The 24,020-nt window shown below is 58.1% G+C and overlaps 2 protein-coding genes across 14 annotated transcripts in view; one reads left to right on the top strand and one right to left on the bottom strand.

The window, feature by feature from the left end:
* Positions 1–269: 269 nt before the first annotated feature.
* Positions 270–6,822, top strand: LARGE2 (LARGE xylosyl- and glucuronyltransferase 2). Of its 6 annotated transcripts, none has more exons than XM_062196243.1 (14): positions 270–339; positions 769–1,121; positions 1,387–1,469; positions 1,697–1,820; positions 1,906–2,077; positions 2,179–2,283; positions 3,932–4,044; positions 4,131–4,256; positions 4,357–4,512; positions 4,595–4,755; positions 5,115–5,393; positions 5,647–5,796; positions 5,895–6,090; positions 6,218–6,822. In XM_062196243.1, exons 2-14 carry the CDS (start codon positions 831–833, stop codon positions 6,425–6,427), a joined length of 2,166 nt encoding a protein of 721 aa, XP_062052227.1. In that variant the 5' UTR covers positions 270–339; positions 769–830; the 3' UTR covers positions 6,428–6,822. The 6 variants fall into 6 exon arrangements, with proteins under 6 accessions (XP_062052227.1, XP_062052229.1, XP_062052230.1 ...); XM_062196245.1 differs by lacking the exon at positions 270–339 and having other exon boundaries at positions 688–933; positions 1,012–1,121; positions 1,697–1,790; XM_062196246.1 differs by lacking the exon at positions 270–339 and having other exon boundaries at positions 688–933; positions 1,012–1,121; positions 5,734–5,796.
* The window catches only part of PHF21A (PHD finger protein 21A), a 225,658-nt gene continuing 208,431 nt past the window's right edge, over positions 6,794–24,020 (bottom strand). For all 8 annotated transcript variants that reach the window (XM_062196254.1, XM_062196248.1, XM_062196253.1 and 5 more), the window contains 8 exons: positions 23,626–23,677; positions 22,871–22,950; positions 22,353–22,413; positions 19,862–20,025; positions 13,679–13,834; positions 12,222–12,297; positions 11,851–11,954; positions 6,794–10,977 (listed from right to left, as the gene is read on the bottom strand). In XM_062196254.1, the coding sequence (XP_062052238.1) occupies positions 10,723–10,977; positions 11,851–11,954; positions 12,222–12,297; positions 13,679–13,834; positions 19,862–20,025; positions 22,353–22,413; positions 22,871–22,950; positions 23,626–23,677 (948 nt within the window). In that variant the 3' untranslated portion in view covers positions 6,794–10,722. The remainder of the gene's footprint in view (positions 10,978–11,850; positions 11,955–12,221; positions 12,298–13,678; positions 13,835–19,861; positions 20,026–22,352; positions 22,414–22,870; positions 22,951–23,625; positions 23,678–24,020) is intronic.

Genomic DNA, 24,020 nt, shown 5'->3' with positions numbered 1-24,020 from the left:
CAGTCCCTTGGGCGCTGGGGTAGGGATCAGCGGGACAAGGTGGGGAATCCCCAGCCAGGCCGCTGGCCTGAGCCAGCTCCTAGCCAGCTCGCGGCCCGAGGCGGCCTTCCTAAGGGCGCTGTGTCCCGGCCGGCCGCGCCACCTGCACTGAGGGTAGGGGGAAGGAAGTGGAAGCTCCAGGTGCTCCAAGGCTGCGGGGCAGGTCCCGGCCGGCCCCGCCTCCCGTCCTCGGAGCAGGTGTCCTCAACCCTAGCGGCCGGCGGACATTCCGGGCCTCTCCCCGGGCCGCCGCAGCCTTTAGACCCCGAGCTCGGGCTCCCGAACCCTGTTCTGGGAGAGGTTAGGAGGAGGAGTAGGGTCCCCAGCGGCAAGAGGAGGGGCGCTGGGCTCAGAGCAGGTAGCAGGGTGGGCCTTGCTGGGCCGCTGCCCCCAGGCCGCCCCGCGTGTCGGTGGGAAGCTTGGCCCAGAAAGGGGGGGGTTCCCCTTGCTCGCAGGCTGGGGTGGGGGCTGGCCAGGCCAGGCCCCCGTGGGTCTCCCCGCCCCTCCGAGTCAGCCAAGCGGAGGTGAAACCTGAGCCCAGGTTGGGGGCGGGGCCGGCCTGCGCCTCCCCCGGCTCCCCGCACCCTGTCCGGCGGCTGGGAGCGCGGGGCCGTGCCCGGGAGCCGCCGGGGCAGGTGAGGGCGGCGGTGGAGCGCGGGAGCGGCGAGCGGGCGGCCGTCGGGCCTCGCCGCCCAGGGCCGACCCGGTCTCTCCGCCCTCGCTCCGTAGGGCCCGCGATGGAGCCCGCTGCCTGGGGTCGCGCCCCGCCTTGAGCGCCCCGGCGGAGGGCCATGCTGCGCCGAGGGCGCCCCCGGGCGCTGGGGGCCGCCGCGCTGCTGCTGCTGCTGCTACTGCTCCTCGTCGCACTCTTGCTGCTCGGAGGGGACCCGGAGAGTGAGCACCGCGCGCGGGCCGAGCGGGCCGGGGACGCGGGATGCCGCCCCTGGCCGCTCACGCCACGTGTCCCTACAGATGAGCGGCTGCGGGGAGCCGCCGCCCTCGAGGGGGACCCGCCGGCTGGCCGCGGGGGCCACAACCGCTCTGGCTGCGTCCTGCAGCCGCCGCTGCCGCCCAAGTGCGAGGTAGGTGCGCGCCGCGCCCATCGGGGCCGCCGCGCCCCCAGCCCCGCCGCCGGAACACCTGTGGGAATCACCACACCTGGCCGGGCGGGGCGCCGAGCAGCCAGCTGGGAGCGCCTCGGCGCGCGCCTCCTGTGCCCCTGGCCTCGGTTTCCAGATTTGTGAAGTTCAGGGGTCGGACGCCTGCCGCCCTCCCCACCTCCTCGGGCCCTGATGTTGGGTGGGGCTCCTACCCTCCAGGGTGCCGACCTGGGTGTCCCCTCCCCAGCTCCTGCACGTGGCCATCGTGTGTGCCGGACATAACTCCAGCCGGGAGGTCATCACCCTGGTCAAATCCATGCTCTTCTACAGGTACGGCCAGATGTCCGAGCAGGAGGCTCAGACCTGGGGAAGGGGCAAAGTCCTGGGCAAGTCCTTGGGTCTCGGGCTTCAGCCGTGACCACGGGGGCAGCGTCCCTACGCCTTCCCCCCTGCCGGAAGCTCCTAGCGCTTTGCAGGAAGAAGTCAGGGCTTCCACTCTGAGGCCCTCGGGTGGGCAGGGGCCTCCCTCCCAGACGTACTCCCTGTCCACCCTAAAGGAAAAATCCGCTGCACCTGCACCTGGTGACCGATGCCGTGGCCAAGAACATCCTGGAGACGCTCTTCCACACGTGGATGGTGCCTGCTGTCCGGGTCAGCTTCTATGACGCCGAGGCGCTGAAGGCAGGAGCCCCTCCCCTCCCACCCCTGGGGCACGCTGGGCTGGGCCAGGAGGGGCCTGGGCCCATCACGCCTTCCTCGCTCACAGCCCCAGGTCTCCTGGATCCCCAACAAGCACTATTCTGGTCTCTATGGGCTGATGAAACTGGTGCTGCCCGCTGTGCTGCCCCCCGACCTGGCCCGCGTCATTGTCCTGGACACCGACGTCACCTTCGCCTCTGACATCGCGGAGCTCTGGGCGCTTTTTGCTCACTTTTCTGGTGAGAGACCTGGGAACTTGCCCTAGCCAGTCCCCTCCCCCCAGCCCCCTGCCCAGGCCCTGGGTGGCCTCAGGCAGCTGCCTCCTGCCCACCCCTCGCAGACAAGCAGCTCATCGGGCTCGTGGAGAACCAGAGCGACTGGTACCTGGGGAACCTCTGGAGGAACCACAGGCCCTGGCCTGCCTTGGGCCGGGGATTTAACACAGGTGGGGGCAGTGGCAGGTGGGGGCAGGCGTGGTGGGCTGCCGGTCAGGGCGCTGGCACCAAACACTAGGGAGTCCCACGGGAAGAACCCTGTGCAGAGGGCGACAGCTCAGGCCTGGCTGAACGAGGAGACTTCAAAAGGCCATAGAAGGTGGACTCAAAGGAGAAGTGCCCTGAGCTGGGCGAATGGCCTAGCAGTTTAGATGCCACCTGGGGTAGGTGCATCTCATACCCGAGTGCCTGGGTCCAAGTCCCGGCTCCACTGCAGTAAGTGTTGACTCAAGTAGCTGGCTCCCTGCTGTCCATGCGGGAGACCCAGATGGAGTTCCTGACTCCTGGCTTTGGCTTGGCCCAGCTCTAACAGGCCCTGGGGGAGAGAACGAGAGGATAGGCGATTCCCTCTCTCTCACATGCACATCTCCCATCACTGGTTTACTCCCCAAATGGCCTCAACAGCCAGGGCGTGGCCAGGCGGAAGCCGGGGGCCAGGGATTCTCTGTCTTCATCGCTTTGGAGCTGGAGCGGAAGCAGAGCAGCTGGGACTGGAACCAGCGCTCCGGTATGGGATGCCAGCGTTGCAGGCGGCAGCGTAACCAGCTGCGCACAGTGCTGGCCCCTAAGCATACCTTTTAATTCCGGTTCCCACAAACATGCTGAAGCACAATCATACGCACTGGGTGACTCGAGCCTCGGTTTTCTCATCCACTGAATGGGGATGACCTTCACTGACCTGGGGTCACTGAGTGAGGAGATGGCTGCGCCCGAGGATTGGTCCATGACAGGAAGTTCATGGTCACAGCCAAACCGTCAGGAAGTACAGCCCCGTGTTGCTACAGCCTGAGAATGTGCGTCAGGCGAGGCCATGCTATGCCAGCAGCACCAAGGCCCTGCCAGGGACTCGAAATTCCATAGCTCTATAGCAGGCTAATTTTTTTTTTAAAGGATTTATTTATGTATTTGAAAGAGTTACACAGGGAGAAGGAGAAGCAGAGAGAGAGAGAGAGAGAGAGAGAGGTCTTCCATCCGTTGGTTCACTCCCCCAGTTGGCCGCAACGGTCCGAGCTGTGCTAATCTGAAGCCAGGAGCCAGAAACTTCTTCCAGGTTTCCCATGCAGGTGCAGGGGCCCAAGCACTTGGGCCATCCTTCACTCCTTTCCCCGGCCACAGCAGAGAGCTGGATCAGAAGTAGAGCAGCCGGGACTCGAACTGGTGCCCATATGGGATGCCAGCACTGCAGGTGGCGGCTTTACCTGCTGTGCCACAGCGCGGGCCTCTCAGCTAATTTTTAAGTCGATCGTTTTGTATGGCCCTTGGGAGCAAGGAGGTCCCAGCCCTGTTGGATGCAGCCTCCCCCAGAGCCAGGCTGCACGGTGAGGCCTGTTGCTGCTGGCAGGCTGCCGGTGCTGCAGGCCACTGTGACACAATGGCCTCTGAGTATCTGTACCCAGAAAGCATAGTGAGAGGAATCTGCAGCCCCATTATAATCTTACGGGACCACCGTCACACACGCGTTGGTCCATCATTGACTGAAACATGGTCCCGCAACCCGTGACTGTCCCAGCAAGTCCATAAAAAATAAGCATTGGAAAGCCACCCTGGCCACCTGGGGCTGGTCGTCCCAGGTGGGCGTGACCCCTCCCCCATCGGCAGGTGTGATCCTGCTGTGGCTGGGCCGGCTGCAGCAGGCTGGCTGGGAGCACATGTGGAAGCTGACGGCTAAGCGGGAGCTCCTGACCCTGCCCGCCACCTCACTGGCCGACCAGGTGCGGGGAATCCTTGGCTGGAGCTGGGGGCTGGGGTGGGGGCGGGCAGCGGCTGGGGGCTGAGGCAGGACGGTGTCTCTGCCCAGGACATCTTCAACGCCGTCATCAAGGAGCACCCAGAGCTGGTGCAGCCGCTACCCTGCGTCTGGAATGTGCAGCTGTCGGACCACACGCTGGCCGAGCGCTGCTACTCAGAGGCCTCGGACCTCAAGGCGAGCGAGCAGCCGCGGGGCTGAGGGCTGGGGCTGGGCCAAGGCCGGGGGACCTTGCTCCATGCTCCCAACCCCCTACTGACACCCTCGTGGGCCCCAGGTGATCCACTGGAATTCGCCGAAGAAGCTGCGGGTGAAGAACAAGCACGCGGAATTCTTCCGCAACTTCCACTTGACCTTCCTGGAGTACGATGGCAACCTCCTGCGGAGAGAGCTCTTCGGATGTCCCAGCCAGCCCCCAGCCGGGGCTGAGCAGGTGAGCGGGAGCTACGTCCCCCTGCCTGGGGGCTGCTCGGGCCCGGCCCCCTATCCCCTGACCCTCCCCACCCCACCCTCAGTTGCAGCAGGCCCTGGCGCAGCTCGATGAGGAAGACGCCTGCTTTGAGTTCCGCCAGCAGCGGCTCACCGTGCACCGTGTGCACCTGACCTTCCTGCCCCACAAGCCACCGCCTCCTCGGCCTCACGATGTCACCCTGGTAGCCCAGCTCTCCATGGACCGGTGAGGGTGCCGAGGGCAGCCTAGGCCAGCACGGCGCGGGCTGGGTCTGGATGCCCTGAGAGACGAGTTTGCTATGGGAGCCGGGTGCGGTGGTAGTGAGCTGCCTGTCCTTTGAGGAATTCCAGAAGTGGGAGACGTCGGCTATGGTGCAGGTGCCTGACACTGCCCCGCAGGAATCCTGACACCTCTGGGCCCTTAGTTTTCCCATCTGTCAAATGGGAAACTCCCCACGTGGGTGGGGGGCAGGTTGGGAAGATTAAATCAGGCCAGGCTGTCCGTCACGTGGGGGGGGCCGGCAGCAGCTAACTCTGGGGAGGTTCTCCCGCCCTCCCCGGCTCCTGACCACCGCCCTCCCCCAGGCTGCAGATGCTGGAAGCGCTGTGCAGGCACTGGCCGGGCCCCATGAGCCTGGCCTTGTACCTGACAGATGCAGAGGCCCAGCAGTTCCTGCGCTTCGTCGAGGCCTCGCCGGTGCTCTCGGCCCGGCAGGACGTGGCCTACCACGTGGTGTACCGCGAGGGTCCCCTCTACCCTGTCAACCAGCTCCGCAACGTGGCCTTGGCCCAGGCCCTGACGCCTTACGTCTTCCTCAGCGACATTGACTTCCTGCCTGCCTACTCTCTCTACGACTACCTCAGGTGGGCCTGCGGGGGCGGGGCCAGACGCCCCTGCTCCTTCCCCGGGGCTCAGTGACCCCTGGGCGGTGGGGTGCTAGAAGCCTGCTTCTCTGGGCTGGGACACAGACGAGGGGAGCCTGGGACCAGCAGCTCCCCTTGCCTTGCGCCCACTTGTGGCTTCCAGGAAAGCTAGCCCTCCAAAGGCAAGGTCCCTGGGCCCGGAGCCCAGCCCCGAGGCAGGGGCCCCACTCCCATGGGTGGGTGTGCTCCTCAGGGCCTCCATCGAGCAGCTGGAGCTGGGCGGCCGGCGGAAGGCGGCCCTGGTGGTGCCCGCGTTCGAGACACCGCACTACCGCTTCAGCTTCCCCACTTCCAAGGCGGAGCTGCTGGCTTTGCTGGACTCCGGTTCCCTCCACACCTTCAGGTAGGAGAGGCCTTGCGGGCCCCCACCCCAGCCCCCAGGCCCCCGCCGCCCCCAGCCCTTAAGCCTCGGCCTGGCTCCCTCCCGCTCATGCTGCACAGGTACCACGAGTGGCCGCAGGGTCACGCGCCCACAGACTATGCCCGCTGGCGGGAGGCCCGGGAGCCGTACCGCGTGCAGTGGGCAGCCGACTACGAGCCCTACGTGGTGGTGCCGCGTGACTGTCCCCGGTACGACCCTCGCTTTGTGGGCTTCGGCTGGAACAAGGTGGCCCATGTTGTGGAGCTAGATGCACAGGTGAGGAGGGTGCCTCGTGCTCGGGTGGCGCGCCTGCAGGTCGCCCGCCTCCTGCCTGTCCACCCCCGGGGCCGCCCGCCCGCCCTCCCGCCCTGGCCTGGCCATGCCCTCCGCCCACCCCCTACAGGAACATGAGCTCCTGGTGCTGCCCCAGGCCTTCATCATCCACCTGCCGCACGCTCCGAGCCTTGACCTCTCGCGATTCCGCTCCAGCCCCACCTACCGCGCCTGCCTCCGGGCCCTCAAGGAGGAGTTCCACCAGGACCTGTCTCGCCACTACGGGGCTGCCGCCCTGAAGTACCTCACTGCCCTGCAGCAGCCGCGGAGCCCGGCCTGAGCCTGGAGGCTGCGCCCTGGCCTCGGCTCCCGCCCGCTCTCCCCGCAGACACTGGAGCAGCCTTCCTGTGCCCACCCTCCTGCCTGCCCTCGTGCTATTTAAATTATTTAAGGTCTCTTTGGGCTGGGTCCTGGGGTCCTCTGCTTGCTGCTAACCTACGGCGGGACCCCTCCTCCTCCTCTTCCTCAATGGTACGTCCAGTTTTCGTCATTAAAAGGTTTTTTTAAAAACGTGCTTTTCCACCTGGTCGTGGGGCAGGAGGGCGTCAGGGAGCGGGGAGGGGCCCTGGCCCGAGTGCGTCTTGCCCACCACCCTCCCGTGCCCCAGACCCAACACCATGAGGCTCAGAGACTTTATTTGGCTTTATTTAGTAAAATGTTAAAATAAATAAATACAAATTGATCAGCTGCTCTGTATCCCCCCCACCCCCTGAAAACAAAAACCAAACAAACAAAAACAAAAACTTTGAAGCACGAAACTCCAAATACAAGTTCTACCAAGACTGAAATCACAAAGGGCACGGACGACAGACAGGACTGGGGTCTGGCTGGCTCTCCTCTGGCTCCTGCCCGCCCCACCCCGCCCCGCCCCGCCAGCTGAGGGCCCAGGACACCCGGGGTGGGGGATGGGGAGGCGGGGCCCAAAGGCTGCTGCAGGCTGTGGTGGAGCCCTGGGGGGGGGGGGAGCCCAGCTGGGGAGCCACGTGGGATTTGGAGCCCTGCCCTCCCCTCTTTAGAGTTCCCAGCCTGGCTCTGGTGAGGTCCCCCAGCTCCCTGCCCTCCACTCCAGTGGCAGGGCCAGAGAGTCCCCCACACTGCTCCTGGGGCAGACAGGCAGGGTGAGAATAAGACTCCTGTCTCCGGCCAAGGGGGACGGGCGAGTCCACAGTCATTTATACAATCAAGCCCTGGAGTCTGGAGAACTCGGGCCTGAGCCACCATCCATCCGACTTGCATAAGAGCCTCAGCCCCAAGTCTCAGCAGGTCAGCCCTTTGGATCAGCAAGAAGGATCGTATTCCCCAGCGGGAGTACAGGGGGAGCGAGAGCTGGGCGGGGGGGTCTGAGGCCCAGGGAGGCTCTGACGGCCCCTCCAGGCCTGAGTACCAGAGGCGGCTGGAAGTGAGCTGGACACGCGGTCACGCTTGGGAGGAGCTGCACTAAGTGCACACCCATTCACGACGCCTGTTGGGGCTGAGCCAAGCGGCGGCAGGGCCAGAGAGCGCTGGCACTCACAGCACCAGCTGGAGGTGGCCTAGGCTGCGTGGAGACTGACTTCACATAAGCAGGGCCCCCGCGGGGACTACCCCCAGCTAGCAACTCCAAGACAGGCGCTAGCAGCAGCTCACTCCCAAGGCCTGGCAAGGAAGGGCAGATCTCAGAGGTGATGAGCTCCGCGGAGGTGAGACAAGACCCAGCAGGCACCAAGCAAGACAGAATGACCTGCAGGCTCAGGAATGTGCAAGGCGGGGATGGTGGCAGCAGTGCGGCCTGCCTGATTAGGACTGGCGGGCAGCCCCTCTGCGGGGACTGCCAACAGCGGGCCTCGGCTCAGCCGCTCAGCTCCAGGCCAGAGAGCAGCGGGGGCGGGACACCCGCAGGACAGTGGAGGTCAAGGAGACCAGCTGGCCAGCGGGAGAGGGAAGTGGTATTTTGGAATCTGAGTCCAGCATGTAGGTTTGGGGGCAGGGCTGAAGCAACAAAAAAGGGCTGAACCTGAACTTCAGGGGAGAAGCCACACCTCGCACAACGTCAGGTGAGGTCCCAGGGCAGGCGACTCCTGGCCGCGACCCCACCTGGTGTCACGGCTTCCCACCTGCTCCTGAGAAGAGACAGGCATTGTGCGGCAGCCCCCAGCCCATGGGCCCAGCCAAGTCCAAGGGGAGCGCTCCCAGACAGGGTGTGCGGCCCGTGGCTGCCTCCGAACCTCGCCAACTGCTCCTACAACTAGTCCAGGCATCTCCCAGGCTCCCTGGCTAGGCGCGGCACCAGGCTCTCTGCTTTGGTCCCTGGCAGCCAGGGCCCAGCTACGGGGCGCAAGCAGCCAGACTCCACCTCCTGTGCTGGCACCGCGGGAAGAGGCATGGGAGGTGGCTGGTGTGGGTGAGATTCATTTTGCTCTACGCAGCAGCTCTCCCTCGGTTCATCCGCTTTCAGGGCTCATCTCTGTCCCTGGACCTAACCCGGTGGAGGAGAGGCTAACGGGATGTCCTCCGCGGCCCATCACCGGGGGGCCAGGGCACGCACCCCCACCCCAAGGCGGATGGGGGAGATGATCTGAGCCTCTCAGGTCCCTGGCTTCCTCAAGGACAGGCCACCCCTAGCCATGCCAAGACAAGCACCCTGATTCTCCCCCAGGAAGCCTGTGGGCAGCCAGAGCGGAGGACACTCCATCTCTGGTGCCCGGAGCCGGCAGGCAGAGCAAGCAAGGAGTTTCAGACCTCTCTTCAAAGGCAAGACAGACTGCAGAGACACAAAGTCCCCTCAAGACATCTCACTCCTTGGATCCTTCTAAGCACCCCCAGCCTTGGCCCCCACCTCACCTGCCCGCCCAGAGCAGGGCGCACAGGCCCCAGGAGCTTCGCCAGCCGTGGCCCTCAGCAGTGGCCCCTCGGCGCTCACAGTGCTGGTGGCTGAAGACAGAGCAGCACCAAGGGCAGGGTCTTACTCATCGAGGCACCAGCCTTTTGCTCTAGCAACATCTGAGGCCGGCGGGGCAGGGCCCTGATGCTGTGCGTACCCCGTGTGGGCTTCCCAGCCTTGAGACAAGATCCCTGCGTAGCGAGAGAGGAGGGGGGAGGAGACGGGGGGGGGGCCCCCGCCCTGCCCTTCCTGGAGACTGGCCCACCGGTCCAGAGACAGAGACACAGCAAAACGTCACCATGATCAGCAGGTTCTGTGCTAAAAAATTATAACTACACGGCATTGCTCCAGTTCTGACACCTTTTTAATAGAAATCACTGTTTTTAGGAAACAAATAGCACTTTTGTAGTTTTTTTTTTTTACAATGTTTTCTTACCTTGATCTTAATTTAAGTAACACTAGGAAGACCTCAATATCTTTTATTTTCCTTTTTAATTTAAAAAAAAGTTGTTGTTTTTTCCCCAGATACAAAGATTTTTGCCCTTGCATAAAAAAACAGTGGCCGACGCTGACACAGGACTCACGAAGACTCACTGGACCTCACTGGCACTAAGACGCCTACTCTACCATGCACGGTCTCGGCTACCCTTACTGTCAGCCTGAAAACAGCTTCTCTATTCCTTAGTTTAGTTTTTGTTACCAAAAAGTAAACAACAAAATAAACCCTTCTTTAAAGAAGAAGAAGAGGAAGAAAAAAAAAAACAACAGAACAAAACGAAAACAAAACAAAAAAGAAAAGGAAAGCAATGTCCCCATTCAATGCACACACCTGGGTCGCGTGCTGCTTCGCTCAGATCTTCTCTTCTCATAAATACAGAAAAGGGATGGAGCGTGTTTTCAAGTAAAATCACTGATCCACCTGCTTGGCTTCCTGGACTCGGGCCCTTCTCCCTGGCGGTGGGCCGGCCGCCGGGAGAGACCCCGGATCACCACGGAGATGCGCGATTCACCAGGCAAGGAGGGACGGGGGCGCGGGAGGCTCGGGGGTGGCGGGGACGCTGGCAGGCAGCGGAGCGCGGGGAGGCGGCCGGCGTCCACCTCTCCTGGCGCTGGGCCGCCCCGCCACGGCCCCGGCCATCGTAAATACTGCTTATGTGATACACGGCCCCACCCCTTGCTTCCTCCCAGGCCTCCCCTTCCCGCTCCTGGGCACTGGGGTTGGTTCTCCGCCGATTTCCTTTTTTGGCTTTATCGTGAAAGTCTGGAAACAGGAAAGCCCACACACTCTTTGGACTCGTCTTCTCTACCCCGACAAACGGCTCGGCAAACAAGGATCTGAAACCTGCTCTCCTCCCTCCGCCCGCCCCTGCTCCCCACCCAACAAAACAGAAACAAACCCACGGTGGCTGTGGAGGCTGCTGCAGGCACACACTGGTGTATAATAGAGAGAGTAAATATATTATTTCACTTGGCATGGTGCTGGCAGGGCACCTCCAGCTGGCACTATCTCATGGAACACGGTCCAGTCTTTGCATGTACACACAGGACGAGAAGGTCAATTGGCAAACTCCGGTGCCACCTGGCACACGCATCTTCTCTCTCTCTGGAACCAAAGAACCAAAAGAATTCTGCACTTTCCAGAAGAAATCCGGCTTGGCTTAGCTGCGGTCTTCAGTGTTCTGCTCTCCTCCCCGCCGGGCCCCGCAGAGGCGCTGTTATTTCGTCTCTTCCCCAGGGTTACAGTTCGCTGTGCAGCTCTGGGAGGAGGGCGAGGGGGCCGGCGTGGCGGCGGCGCCGGCAGGGGGGGTGCAGTCCGGGCCGTTGGAGATGGCCCCCGCGGCGGCCTCCGAGTCCACGGGTTTGGAGAGGTCGATGCCATGGATGAGGCGGATCAGCTGCTTGACCTTCTCCAGGGAGCTGTGCATCTCCTTCTGTCGGGCCAGGATGGTGTTCTTCATCTCCACACATTTCTGCAAAGACAGGGTGCGCTGAGCTCGCAGGACGGGGGCCAGCGAGGGGCGCGGGGGAGGGGCTGAGGGCCAGCCCCACCAAGGCCAAAGCGGCACTGCATGGAGTCCGGGAGTAAGGTCCCCGCAGCGGCAGCGGCTGGCCCGGGCGGGGGCACGCCTGCGCGGGTGTGCGCCACCAGGGGTTGGACTGGGCTCTGTGGGTGGAAAAGCAGTCAGCGCGTTCTGGGTTCTGTGAGCCCTGCGGAGGCCCATTCGTCAGTGAGAGCCGAGGCAGAGCCTGAGGCGGACGAGTGACACCCAGGAGGTTCTACAGCGGCCCCTCCCCGCTCCCTCCTGACTTGTCTTCTGCCCTCGGCCCCCTGCACCTGCTGACTCCAGTTGCAGGCAGGCAAAGACGTTCAATCGGCACGCCGCGGGTGCGTGTGTGTGTGTGTGTGTGTGTGTGTGTGTGTGTGTGTGGTACGGAGAAGGCAGAGGGCCGAGGCTCTCACTCCCACCAGGGCTGGTCCGAGCAACCTAAAACCTGCCCCCCTGAGGAGGGGCAGCCGCGGGGCATGCCAGGACGCGCGTGCTCAGCCCGGGGCAGGAGAAGGGAGTGGGGAAGGGTCAGTCCTGGGAGGGGACCCGGCAGGGGTCGCCCAGCGTCAGGAAAGGCTCTACGTCCCCACAGTGCCAGCAGCAGGCAGGGGCGGCGGCTGCCCCATCATAGCCACTACTGTCTCTACAGCCTGGGCACCAAAACCCTTCTTTCAGCCTGAAGCCAGGGACGGGATCCTGAGCGCGCGCACGGACTGGAAGGAGACTGCCTCCCCGGGTCAGGGGTCAGGGGTCAGGGGTCAGGGGCAGGCCAGCCGCGAGGCGAGCGTCACTTACACTGATGGAGGTGCTGAGCTGCTTCACCTTCTGCTCCAGCTGCTCTCGCTCCTGCTTTAAGTCTGAGCTCCATTTAAGTAACTTCTGTTTCTCTTCCTCTTTTGCTGAAGAAAAAGACAGAGTTTTTAACAACAAAAAGGCCCCTGTGCCAAGCGTGCTTGGTGTGTCCCCCAAAGCTGGCCGAGCCCCGCAGCCAGGCACGAACCGCCCCCCTGGGCCGCCACATCGGCAGGATTGCACTTCTCCTTCGTCCTCCCCGGGAAACGCCACACACACGTTCCTTCGCGTCGAACTCTAAAGCTGCTTTTGAACACAGGACAGGCACCGCTCCCCAGTGATTCCTGACCAGAGAGGGCTGGGGACGTCTTTACCTGCTTTGTAGGCGATGTAGGAGTGAACGATAGCTAACGTTCCAGGCCACGGAATCGCTTCTTCCTTCTTCAGCATCTGAAAAGGTGTTCAGAACGTTACCTCGGGAAGGAGGCACAGGCACGCTCTTCTGTGCGAGCTACGGTGTCTACGGCAACTGGCAGGCATGCTCCAGGAAGGGCTTCCGGCAGCAGGACTGCAAGGGTTCCGGCGTCAGCCTGGGACCTGGCTGAGCACCCCTCCGTTCTGTCCAACCCCACAACCCCCAGCCCAGGTCGGCGGCTGGCGGCAGCTGGGACGCAGGAGCTCTGCCCTTGCTCTGACACGGGCTGCCGGTCTCAGAGCCAGCTCCTGTGCCTCTCAAAGACACCTGGAGGAAGGGACTGAAGGCTCAGTTCCCAGCACTGAAGGGAAGGCACCAGGGGCTCCCAGCAGCAGGAGGGAGAGCCGCTCACCGCACCAGGAGACGGTGGGATGGGGCCAGGGTCAAGGATGAAAGCAGGGTTCTCCAATCCGGACGCCACACAGCTGAGCAGGACCCCACGCCTGCTGCGCTACTCGGCTTATTTATTATTTACTCTTTGCCTATCCCCCCAAAAGCTTGAGACACATTATAATAAAGGCATATCTTAAAGGGATAAAGACACACGGGTAGTTGAGAAAAAGGGGACCAGAAACCAAACCTAGGAAGCCAGGCCAACTACGGAGTCCACGCAGTCCCCAGACAGCACTTCACAGTCAGGGCTCCCGTGAAAGGCACAGCATCGAGTCAACCAGTCGGCTACTGCCCTTTAAGGATTTTATTCCCAAAGAAGAGTTTCCAAATTATAGAATGGATTTTGATTATTCTTAGTGAATGAGGGAGAATGGGAAGGCTTAGGACTTTTTATTTTTCACATTTTATTTATTTGAAAGATAGAGAGACAGGGAGAACCTGATACAGAGACGGAGAGACAGAGGCCTCAAATCTGTTGGCCTACTCCCCAGATGCCCACAACAGCCAGAGCTGGGCCTGGGCCAGGCCTAAGCCAGGAGCTGCGAACTCAACCAGGTCTCCCATGTGAGGAGCAGGGACGTAAGCACTTGAGCCATCAGTTGCTGCCTCCCAGGGGACGCCTCAGCGCGAAGCTGGGATAAGGAGAAGAGACAGGATGCGAGCCCGGCACTCTAATACGGGGTGTGGGCTCCTAAGCAGCGGTTAACCTCTCCTCCACAAAGTGGCCATCTTGACTTTCACAGTGAAAGGTAAGCATTTCAAATAGAGAGAGGCAGGGCAACACGACAGAAAACCTCCCAGGGAAAGGAAGCTGTGTTGGCCAGTGCTGGCCCAGGAGCACGGAGGGTGGCGGCATGGCACAGGAGGGAGGAAGGGGCCTGAATGCCAGAAGCGGGACAGGACTCTCTCCCCACGACAGCCATTCTCATCCTCCACACCCACCCATGGGACCCACCTACCTACCTGGTCCTGACATCTGGGACAGATCCACATGCCCTTGGGAATTGTCTTCAGAGGAGGGTCTAAACAGTCCAAGTGATACACACGGGAACACGTGTCACACATCAGCAACTGGCCGCTTTTTCGGCACACGCTGCAAAAATCCTCGTGGATATCACCCTGTGGAGTGGGAGGGGAGGGAAGGGAAAGGAGAGAAGAGGAAGCGTTGGAATATTAACATGCACGTCTGGATGCTTACAAACACTGTGGGACGATCAGCAGCCACGGCGCCACGCAGCCTCCAGCACCCTACAGGGGCGTGGGAAACAGCACGGCAGTCCCCGCCTCGCCTGAGCTGAGGCTCCCCGCGTGGGGGCAGCGGTCCTCACTTCAAACGGAAGCTTACAGGACAGCCCACAGTGGGCCAGGGCAAAGTTAACTTCAAGGGGACAGCTCAGTACTTATGGTATTCTGGCAAAGTCCACCCCCCACGCCAGAAGTTGTACGGCGCTGCAGTCCACACATCACAATATAGACAAGCAAGTCTCACGACCGGTATCATTTCTGGGCCAGTCAGGAGGACTGGGAAAGAGGACAGGTAACAAATGGAGTTTTACTAAGCTCCTTGCTCAGGGAGGAAAAAAATACAGTGTATGTTGTGAAATGGGAAAAGATCAAGTCAGGAGCAAACTATCCCCATCCAAGCTTTCTAGCATGAAGAATCTGCGAAGCCAGAGCGAGAGCTGCCCAAGTCAGGAGCCGGCGTTTGCTGTTCGGTGGACCGTTCTACTCCGGGATGCTCTCCCCGCCCTCTGCAGTACTTCAGCAGATGGAAAAGGACAAGCAGCCCTGCCCCACTCTCTCGTCCACCCCCAGCAGCGCCAGTGTCAGCACCCAGGGAAGTCTGCCAGGCAATCCCAGCTGTTCTCTGGATGGAACGAACGCCACTGGGGAGGGAGGGCTGGAGGAGCGTGCCCAGCAAGCCAGCCCCAATGTGCCGCCACACAGAGGACTTCCCGCGGGGAGCAGTGATCACAGAGCAATGTCCCCGCCCCATTTAATGATACAGTCTCTCCGCCACACCACTGAAGAACACATCTCGGGCCTACGGCTTGTCTCTAAAGGAAAGAAAACCTTCTCTGTAATTCACTGGGGTATCTGGCGGCCTAGAAAGCGGGCTGCAAGAAGTTGTAAGACACATCCCAGTGTGGAAGGATTTTAACCTTTCTTGGTTAAAACAAAAAAAAGCTAGCTCTGGACAGTAAGAAGATACTCGGCACATGTACAAAACATGGGCAAGCAGCCGGACAGTTCCACTTCCAAGGTTTGAGCCCTGCATTGACCTTGACTCTCTTCCTTCATTCTTTTCTGATTTGAAATTTTGTTGCTGCCCTGCAGCTGCTCTGCTGTGCACAGAGGATGTGGTAGTCTCTACGCTGGGCGCTCAGAGACCAGAGGATGTGGTAGTCTCTATGCTGGGCGCTCAGAGACCCATGGGCACTGAGAACTGTTTCCAGCCTGACACACCTTAGGAAAAAGAAAAAAAAAATTATCTGTATTTATTTTAAAGGCAAAGGAGATAGAGATAGGAAGACAAAGAGACAGAGATGCTCCATCTGCTGGTTCACTCCCTGAAAGCCCTCAATAGCTGGGGGCTGAGTGAGGCTGAAGCCAGGAGCCCAGGTCTCCATCCAGGTCTCCCATGTAGATGGCAGGGGCTCAAGTATTTGAGCCACCACCTGCTTGCTGCCTCCTAGGGTGCACAACAGCAGGAAGCTGGAACTGGGGGCAGAGCCAGGACTCAAACCCGGGCGCTCCGATGTGGGAAGTGGGCGAGTTAGGCAGCGGCAGATACTCGGCCCATTCCTTCTTAAACTCAGGCTGCAGGTGCCGTCACCCTTAGACGGCTGGTCTTCCTTGAACCCGAGCCCCTGCCTGTCAGTCTGTAGCTCTACGAAGCTTATTTGAAAACCTGATGGTTTCGCAAGCTGTTTTACGTGAACCACAGGTAAAATCATCAATGATGAGGAGAGAGACCAACGGGGCATCTTACTCAGAGGGACTTGTTAGGGTGCAGAGAGCTCTGCTCACTTCCCTTTGCTCCCGAGTGAAGGGAACAGTACCATGCAGAAGGCAGGCAATAGGGTTAAATAACGCCGCTCAGGTTTCTAAAGCATAGAAAACTTGCTACCCTACTTATACACCCTGCACCGGCAGGTCCTGTGTGCCCACATCAGGATTCCTTTCCAGTCCTAATATTACTGAGGCCCCCAGGGAGCTTTGGTTCATGTGAGTCATACGTGTTGATATTTGCTGTATTAGAAGTTTAAAAACCTTACATTTTGAAATAGTTACAGAATCATAGAAAGTTACAAAAATAGTCCACTGAAAAGTTTTAGCCCCCAGCTGACAGCCAACTACACTTTCCAATAGCATCCGAGGATGGCCCCATCACACGTCACGCAGGGCCTGGGACAGGGAGAGAACGGCAAGTGATGCTCTAAGGGTTATCATGAAAGGAGTTTGGATCCTACAACCCCTGCAAGGGTCTCAGGGACCCCCCAGGCCACACTTGGAGCACTGCTGCCCAAAGAAACAGATACACAAAGCCAAGGTATTTCATGCATCCAGTGGGGCAAGCCCACGGAGGCACTGCACCAGCTTCTCCCAACTGGCCAAGTGATTCCCATCACCCAACGGAAGCGGGAAGACGACCAGCCCAGGCCTGCTGCTAGGTGTGGAGGAGTCGCCTCTCATGTTATAATTCTGTCAACGCATCAGTCCCCACTCAGGAAAACCATGACGGTGGCAGTGGCACATCCCGCAGAGGGGCTGTGGCGGGGCCTTCCTGCCAGTCACTGATGCCGGCAGCGGCACTGCTTCATTCGTGTTGCCCAGCCGCGAACACACAGAGCCCTGCCACAGCGGGGACCCCGTCACAGGAGGAGTCAGTCATCTCTAAACTGGGCCTAACTCAGGCAGTTCTGAACGCATTCAGAACAACTTTTCTTTTACCGTTCGACTTCTGAAATGAGCAGTGCTCGCATTTTAAGTGAACGCTGGCAGGCGTTTTTAGGCTGTGATTTGGTCCGAGTGGATCTTTTTGGGTTCAATCTCTCAAATCTATAAAGCCTCTCATCTAAAAAAAAGCAAACCCAAATGACGTTGTGTAGGCAAGTTTCACATGAGGAACCACAAAGTCATCTGTCCGCAGCATCTGCGCTGCACCCCAGAGAGGGGGCTCCCCGTCACCAGAGGGGAGGCTGGGACAGTGCCCAGCGCCAGCACATGAGGCTCCCGACAGGGGCTCCGTCAGCAAAGCTGCGCAGAACCCGGAGGCTTCAGTGCAGTGAGCCTGAGGCCACCAGCCGCCCACCAAGGAAAGTGCTCCAAGGATGGAGCTCTCCCCTGTGACGGGGTCATTGTACCTGAAGATGGTCAAAGACGAGCTCTGTGGGTCACAAAGGGCTGGGACATGCGCAAAGTCAAATGCCTGGTTTCTCTCCTCCAGTCTGCTCCTCTCATCCTCATAATGGCAGCGTCATCGTTCTACAGTTGTTCAGGAAACAAACTTTCTTTTTTTTCCCCAAAGATTTATTGATTGATTTCAAAGAAAGTGACAGAGAGAGGGAGAGACAGAGAGATCTTCTATTGCCTGGTTTACTCCCCAGATGGCTGCAATGGCCAGGGTTGGGCCAGGCCAAAGCCAGGAGCCAGGGGCTTCAATTCAGGTCTCTCACACAGGTGGCAGGGGCCCAAACATTTGGGCCATCTTCTACAAACCATTAGCAGGGAACGGGATTGGAAGTGGAGCAGCCGGGACTAAAACTGGTGCCCATATGGGGTGCTCGTGTCACAAGGGGCAGCTCTACCCGCTAAGCCACAACGCCAGCCCTAGGTCACAACTTTTGATTTGACTACTCTCTTTCTCATACATCTTTTAAGATTTACTTATTTATTTGAAAGTCAGAGTGACAGAGAGGGAGGGAGAGACAGAGATCTTCTATTTGCTGCTTCATTCCCCAAATGCCTACCCCCTACCCTCAACAAGCAGAGCTAGGTCAGGCCAAATCTAGGAGCCAGGAACTCCATCCAGGTTTCTCACATGCGTGGCAGGAATCCAAGCATTTGGGCCATCACCTGCTGCTTCCCAGGCACATTAGCAGGAAGCTGGATCAGAAGCAGAGGCAAGGTTCAAACCAGGCCCTCTGCTGTGGGATGTGGGTGTCCCAAGCGGCAGCTTCACCTGCTATGAAACAACACCCCGCCCCTTGTATCTCATTTTCAATCTGGCTTTTCCCCATCTCTACTTCCAGCACCCTACTGGGTCAAGCCATTGCTGCCGTCTCTTGCCTGGATGATTGCAACAGCCTCTAACTGTCTCCCGGCTTCCACTCTACTCTCCCACAGTACTCTCTCCATGTTTCAGACACAGTAACCCTTTTAAAAATCTAGGTCGATCTTGCAAACAGCTTAAAAATAATAAACCGCAGGCAAGAGTCATCAAATGTTGCTGAGACCACTGGCTAACAGTTTGCGGGGAAATTCACACAGACTCAAAGCTACGTTCACAGAGGAAAAGGGCACTTATTACAGCTGGAAAATTTTGATGGAAACTACCACGAGACAGAAGGTGACATCACCAACAACGGACTGACTCACGTCACGTGCTTTCTGCCACGAGGCACTGAGAAGGAACTGTCATCACATATTTAGAGTTCCTACAAAAACACATGCCCTTAATCTATTCTTGAGGGAACAATCAGGCAATCCAGAGAGAGGGCAATCAACATAGCAACGGCCTATTCTTAATGTCAGTGTAATAAAAGACAAAGAAATACTGAGGAACTGTTCTACAGTAAAGGGTACTAGGGACCACATCATGACATAAATGTCAACAGTGGCCTCCAATTGGCACCTGGAGCAGAGAAAGTAGTGTCACAAAGGCAATTACTGGGACAACTGGAGAAATCTGATAATGACTGTATGTTGCTGTATGCTAATATCTGATCAATGTTAAATTTCCCATTTGATATACAAGAGAATATCTTTGTTCTGAGGAGATGGACGCTGAAATGTTTTAGGGTAAAGATCCATGAGGTCTATAATAACTTCTCAGCTTGTTCAGCAAAAAAGGAGTGTGTGTGTAGTATTAACTGGTAAATCTAGGTAGAGGGTGTAAATTTGTTCTTCATATTGTTACTGCAACTTCTCTGTGGATTTGACAATTTTCAGAATCAAAAACTGAAGCAACACGTCAGTCCCTAGTCATTGCCCTGCAGTGGTCGCCCTCTTTCCTTAGAGTAAAAGCTGCCAGGCCCCACGTGACCGGCTCTGCCGCCTCAGGGCTCATATCCCACCACTGTGGCTGCTTGCCGGCCCCAGCTCCTTTGGTCTTCTTGCTTGTCCTCAGCTGGGCTGCAGACATGCACCAGGGGCCTGTGTACTGCTGCTCCCTCTGCACAGAGGCTCACTCCTCCACTCCAGCCGGGAGGCTTCCCTCTCCACTCTTCATACCACGGCAGCCTCCTTGCCCTCGCGTCCAGGCCCCCGGTCTGTCCATTTTTCTTCCTAGCACTCATTACTACCTGACACGTGACATGACCACTCAATTATCACTTGCCTCTCCAGGGAATACAAGCTCCTTGAGGGCAGGGAGTCCCCTGCTGAGGCTCCAGCCTCCACAATGGCACCGGCTGGCCAAGCATGTGTGGAGCACCCAGGGCTCTCTAAATGCTCATTTGAAACTGTAAGCACGAGTTCACACTCCTGCAGTCTCTGGGTGAAGGGCTGCCAAGAATCTGACACTTTTTCAGGAACCTGTCCCTCATCGACTCTGCTGAATAAAGTTGCTCTACAGAACATTTCCGACTTCCAAAACTGTGCATCAAGCGACACACGTGGGAACAAATGCCTAGGTCAGTCCCCTACCCGCAGACGCAGCTGATGAGGCCTTGCGCACGTCTCAACCACGAGAGCCGCCCGCCCCACCCTTCCCCGAGACTCTGGTGGGTGTCCTGCCGCTGCTGCTGGCGTGAGTCTCCCTGCCAGGAGGGCCCACGGCCCGGGAAAAAGCTGCCTCCCACGGTGTACAGAGCGTCCTGCCAGGCTCACTGCTGCCCCAGGGTTAGTGAGGAGACAACACAGGGTAACGGGATTCCCGATTCCAGCTCTCAGAAAGAGCACACGCTTTCCCAAGTTACTTACGTCTGTGGAGGTGGGGCTGGGCAGGGACACAGGCTGGACAGGTGCAGGGAAAGTGAATGTGGTCTCTGTCTTTTCACTTTCAGGGGAGTCAGGATGACTGGATGGGGGGGATGTTGGGGTAAGGGCTCCAAACCCCAGCACTGCATTGTATTTTGGAGGACGACCTATATACCGAGAGAAGGGAACAAAAGGGGAGAGGGGGAGGGGAGAAAGGGAAAATGATCTTACATACCTTTGGCCAGTGTTCCTCATTGGCTAGCATGGAAAAGGAAGTGAGGGGGCAGACAGAAGGTTAATACAACAGTCTCGAAGGAAGGAAGAGAAGCAAAGATTTAAATGTTATTAGAAACAACTACACGAATGTCGAAAGGGAGGCTAAGAGAGCCTTGGAGGAAGACAGAAGGTGCTGGCTTAGACCGAGAGACCTCACCATGGAGCAGATCACGGGCAAAGGCCCCAGACTATTAAGTGCGAGACTCCTACAGCGAGCATCAGATGCCGACGCCCCACGGAGCCAGCAAAAAAGTTACTTCATTGTTTCCTGTCTTTCCCATTATTGTTCTCTGTGGTTTTCCTGCAATCGTCATTCTTATCAAAATACAGATTTTCTCAAACCAATTTAGTTAGGATTTCTGTTTCTCCTTTCTCTACTCTTCATATTTTGGTCATTTCACTGCTTGTGAGAGAGGCAAAGTGAGGAGGCAAATTTCACGCTGACTGCGCCTCCTCCCGGCTGGTAGTGTTCAGATGAGCAATGATTCTAACTGCTTTTGGCCCAGACACCCTCCCCAGTCAACTGAGCTGTCTTCCACTGACACATCACACAGACGCTGGCGAACTTCATGTCTAAGAACCAAGGTTCTAACCTAGAGAGATGGCTTCAGCTCTCGGCTAAAAGGATCTAAAAATGAGCCCTGGGGGTGCAGAAGGTCTCGGCTGACCACCCTTGCCTTACCACGCTTTAAGTGAGGACCTTGTGTTTAAAGGGCCAGGTCAGGGCTTCTGAGCTGTGGGTGACCCTCCGTGCTAGCCCAGCACACCGCAAGGGCAAAGAAGAGGCAGAGGGGCGCGCAAGCGCTGCGAGCGCTGCTGAGTGGCATGTGGGACTGTAACTCTGGCAACAGTCAGGATTATGCACAGGAGCCATGGTTCACCGAGACATTCCACAAACACTACCTGTGCTAGACTGACGATGTCTGCCACACGGAGACGATCTTACAGGCCTGTCTTTGCTGCCGGAAGGGCAGCAGAAAATGAATGCTCTCTGTTTACCTATGGGAGAGCACATCCACGCACTGTGAATGAGGTTTTTATCCTCTGACCTTGGCAACAGAGACCAAGGGCTTCCTGCTCATCTGATCCTTGTGCTCTCAGCAGCACTCCCACCAGCAGGCCAATTAATTGTGGCCTCAGGCTGGGGGGCTCCTTTCTGAGGACTGCCTCAGAGGGCACCAAAACCACCACCAAAACCTCCCCAAACCCAAAACAAAACCAAACATAACCTACAGCACTGCTTACTGGGGCCCAGGAGTCAACAGAAAGCGATCACTTAGAGCTTCCCAGGTAAACAGCTGAGGCTACTTGGAGGACAAGACTGATCCAACGTCAGAACGGGTCACCTGGGGGGCTGACCCTCTTTGTGGGGAAGGGAAGATAATGACATAGCTGTGGTGCTGCCTAAAGCAGGGAAGGTCGGGGTGACCTCCGCTGCGCTCTGATGAGAGCGAGAATGCATGCGCAAACATCAGTATGCGACTCCACTCGCGCCACAACCTCGCTAGCCTGGAACTATAATTCAGGGACACATTACCATGTGGAGAGAGGGACCTTGGGATGCATTACTGGCATCAAGGAACAATTTCACTACCTTGTTTATGTGCTCAAACCCTCAGCTATGAAGGCCAATTTAGATCCGCACAGTGAGAGCTGCCGCCGACGTCATTCCTCCTGCCCTGAGGGGAAGGTGGCGGCCCCTGGGGGAAAGGCGCTCTGTAGGAACTTCTGCTTTGGGGAGCCTATTTTGACAGCGGCCTCTGCTTGCCTAGGTAGAGGCGCCCCTGTCAGCACCCTCGCTCTCTCCTCCTGGGAAGTCTGCCACGCACAGGAACTCAGAGTCACACTCTGGGCAGCAGGACTGAGACACTATTAAGGACTCCTTGGCAACGGCAGGGCGCTCCGTTCTGCTTAATGCTGCTAACACGCCTCCTTTACACAGCGTTCTGTCCACGGCGCTAGTCACGGACAGCCTGCGAGGCTCGGGACAGAGCCGCCGCATTAAGCCTTCTTCCCGAGTCAGCTTTTGATTCAGCATACAGAACTCTCACACGAAATCCCACCTTCCTCCCTGCTGCCCAGTTCTCAGAGAACAAACAATAAACCTACACTCAAGGGATAGAGCAGTTTAGTCCTAGGACAATGGGAGGAGGGCGGGAGAAGAAACGCAACACAGAAAGCGAAAGCAACAGCAAGGAAGATACCACAGGGGACTCACCTCTCTTCCGGGTCCCAGGATGCATTGTGCTGTTCAGGTAGGTGACGGCACTCTTCTTACGCTTTGAGGAGTGAAGAAGGAAAGGTGACTGGTTGGAGAACGGGATCAGTACTTACACTGGCACAGCTAAAGCCCAAGCACAACATGCCTGTGAACATGCCCAACAGCTAGCGTGTAGCACCCCAAGGTCTCAGTGCTAAGGGTCTTATTGCAGGTACCCGGATCTCAGAGAATATCCCAGGGGTCTGCCTTTGCTTAAGTGACAGCTGTGTTTAAGTCAGGGTGAACTGAAACTATAAGATGGCCTTGCGGGTGTTCAATCTGAGATGGAACACCTTGGGCGCAGGCGGTGGGAGGTAAAGAGCAGACAGTGTGGTGAGCCAGAGACGCCGCCATCATCCCGGCGCTGCGCAAGCACAGTCGGGCACTGCGCTTTCAGCGAGTTTTCCGGTTGCAGGCCCTGACCAGGCCCTAAATAAGAGCGGAGGGAGAGGAAGGGCCGTGTGCGGCAGGAGTACCTCTGGCTCGAAGACTGCTCCGCTGTACACTGGGTTTGCTGTTGTTCTTCTTTTCCGTTCTTGCCTCTTACTTTGGATTTCTTGGGAAAAGAAAAGGTCTGAATTAAAAGAGACATCTGGAGAACCTAAAAACCTTAACCTCATTCTCTTAGCTGTCGGCTTCCCACAACCCGTCAGGAACATCAGACAAGCACACTGCTGGAAGCACCCAGGTGGGGCCACCCACTCTCACCTCCTGGACAGCAAGACCACATGTCCTACAGGGTGGCTTCTCTGTGACTCAGAGATTAAAAGTGGACAACGCTTATGAACCAACTGTCCTGACTTATTTTTAGATTGCTGTGTATATAGGTCCGACAAAGTTTATCCATGGGCTTAGGCTAAATAACCAAAGTTCATTCTCAAATTAAACAGCCACAACGGGTGGGGCTCTGTAACTGTCCTAACAGGCTGGTGATCTGGAAGGACTGATAAAGGCTTCTCGGAGGAGCGTCCTCCTAAAGTGAACAGAGTCACCTTGGCGCAGCACGTGGGGAGGCTTTCTCGGGTCAGTGACGCTAATGATGGCAGGGAGGGGAGGGCCTGGACGGCAGACAGAGGGAAGGCAACTTCTCTAAAGGAGATCAAGTCCGCACTGGCCGAATCATGCTCTACTTGTGTTCCACTTTGCTGTTCTAGGGATTCAGTCAAACACCATTTTCAGGAAGAGAACGGTGGGCCAGAAAGAAGGCAATGCCAAGAACATCTTCTCTTACCTTCTAGATGGTCATGTGTTACCAACCCTAGAGACACCATGAAGGCAAGTTTCTGTGTCGGAAAAACAGAAGAACAGGCTTCAGTCGGGGTTCTCACAAAGCCAACTGCAGTTCCCAACAGACACCAGGGAAAGCCAGCCCTGTGGGCAGGTGGCTCAGAGGAGCCAAAAGCAGATTACAGAGCCACTCTGAGGCCTTCTGGGCCCAGGAGGCCAAAGAGGAGGACTGGGGCCTGCATCTCCCACCTCAAGGACGAGGCCACCATTGCCAGTGACCTGAGTTTTGTTTTGTTTTTCCCCCAGAAAAATCCTTTTAAGATTGTTGCCCACATTCTCCACAAAAGGAGAAAACCTCTTAAAGGGAAGAGGACTTAGAGGATTTACACACCAAAAGTG

The sequence above is a fragment of the Lepus europaeus genome, chromosome 7 (assembly GCF_033115175.1).
Source record: "Lepus europaeus isolate LE1 chromosome 7, mLepTim1.pri, whole genome shotgun sequence".
NCBI lineage: Eukaryota > Metazoa > Chordata > Mammalia > Lagomorpha > Leporidae > Lepus > Lepus europaeus.
Note: the sequence above shows the minus strand (reverse complement) of the source record. Positions and strands in the feature narration are given on the sequence as shown.

Coding starts and splice junctions, on each gene's coding strand:
- LARGE2 (XM_062196243.1), top strand. CDS start 831: ATGCTGCGCCGAGGGCGCCCCCGGGCGCTGGGGGCCGCCGCGCTGCTG. Junction 2,284..3,931: donor GGGCCGGGGATTTAACACAG/GTGGGGGCAGTG, acceptor CCCCATCGGCAG/GTGTGATCCTGCTGTGGCTG. Junction 4,045..4,130: donor CCACCTCACTGGCCGACCAG/GTGCGGGGAATC, acceptor GTCTCTGCCCAG/GACATCTTCAACGCCGTCAT.